The sequence below is a fragment of the Physeter macrocephalus genome, unplaced genomic scaffold (assembly GCF_002837175.3).
Source record: "Physeter macrocephalus isolate SW-GA unplaced genomic scaffold, ASM283717v5 random_12847, whole genome shotgun sequence".
Taxonomy (NCBI): domain Eukaryota; kingdom Metazoa; phylum Chordata; class Mammalia; order Artiodactyla; family Physeteridae; genus Physeter; species Physeter macrocephalus.
This window is the reverse complement of record NW_021158136.1, coordinates 1-1,398: the sequence shown is the minus strand read 5'-3', so window position 1 is coordinate 1,398 and position 1,398 is coordinate 1. Positions and strand designations below refer to the sequence as shown.

General features: G+C 52.1%; 1 protein-coding gene across 1 annotated transcript; it reads left to right on the top strand.

Moving 5' to 3' along the window:
* Nucleotides 1–576: 576 nt before the first annotated feature.
* LOC112063344 (dysferlin-like) lies at nt 577–1,326 on the top strand. Its single transcript, XM_024118205.3, has 2 exons — nt 577–731; nt 816–1,326. Exons 1-2 carry the CDS (start codon nt 606–608, stop codon nt 984–986), a joined length of 297 nt encoding a protein of 98 aa, XP_023973973.2. The 5' UTR covers nt 577–605; the 3' UTR covers nt 987–1,326.
* Nucleotides 1,327–1,398: the final 72 nt, after the last annotated feature.

The window sequence follows — 1,398 nt, the reverse complement described above, 5'->3', positions numbered from 1 at the left end:
GTGTCCCCTGCATTGGCAGGCGGATTCTTAACCGTTGCGCCACCAGGGAAGCCCAGACCTTTCTATCTCTTATAAAGACATGTTCTAGAACTGCACCACACAATATGGTAGCCGTATGTGGTTATTTAAATTTAAATTAATTAAACTTAAATAAAAGTAAAAATTTAGTTTCTCAGTCACACCAGCTACGTTTTAAGGGCTCAACTGCCGCATGAGGTTAGTGCATTGGACTGTGCAGATATAAACCATTTCCACTGTAGCGGAAAGTTCCATTGGACAATGCTATTCTAGAAGAGAACAGAAATGAGGATGTGGTAGGAGAGGGGACAATGGGGCCTCCTGGTCTAGACATGGCTCGTCTCTGCCGAGAGCATCTAGATGGGGAGGATGCAGTCTTCTCCTCTGATGGGAAGGAATCTTGGCCGGTGGGGGCGTTTCTTAGTCATATACCCCTCTTCCATGAATTCTGATAAGTCCCCCAACAGAGCACATACCTGATGGGGTGTCAGGCTGGTATGCTCAGGCCTGGAGGCTCCCCCAAGTCGAGACATACTGACCCTGAAGGGGATTGTGGGTTTCTCTCCTTCTCTGCTACCCAGTATCCAATGGAGGGGGTGCCCGGAGCCCGGATGCCAGTGCAGATTCGGGTCAGGCTCTGGTTCGGGCTCTCTGTGGATGAAAAGGAGTTCAACCAGTTTGCTGAGGGCAAGCTCTCCGTCTTTGCTGAAACCGTGAGTGCCTGACCGCCTGCCCACCCTACCCCCGGCCCCAAAGCTACCGCAGCCCCACTCACTTCTCTGTTGCTCACTCTGCAGTATGAGAACCAGACCAAGCTGGCACTGGTCGGGAACTGGGGCACAACGGGCCTCACCTACCCCAAATTTTCTGACGTCACGGGCAAGATCAAGCTACCCAAGGAGAGCTTCCGCCCCTCAGCTGGCTGGGCCTGGGCTGGAGACTGGTTTGTGTGTCCAGAGAAGACGTGAGTCGTGGACAGGGAGGGCTTGGGGACCCCGTCTGCCTCAGCCATTTCTCTGAAAGGGCCTCGGCTCTATTTATCCCTCTGTCTACTGCCACTGCCCCTACGCTGGTCATAGCGACTTCCATTTGAACTCTCCCGGGACTGGAGGGCTCCTAACGATTGGAAAGCCCTTTGTGATTAAACCGAAGCTGGCCTCCAGTGGACTTTGCGTCCACTGGTTACGGCCTTTTCCTCCAAGATACCACAGAAAGCCCGCTCCCTTCTCTGCGTGTTAATTCCTCCTTTAGTGCCCCTCAGAACAGCCTCGTTCGTCCTTCTCCATCTGCACCGCCATCTCCACCTCCTTCTCCTCTCTCTCTTTTCCAGTTTGGTTGATATTCAACAGCTGTTTGTTTGGTTTTTTTTTTTTTTTTTTT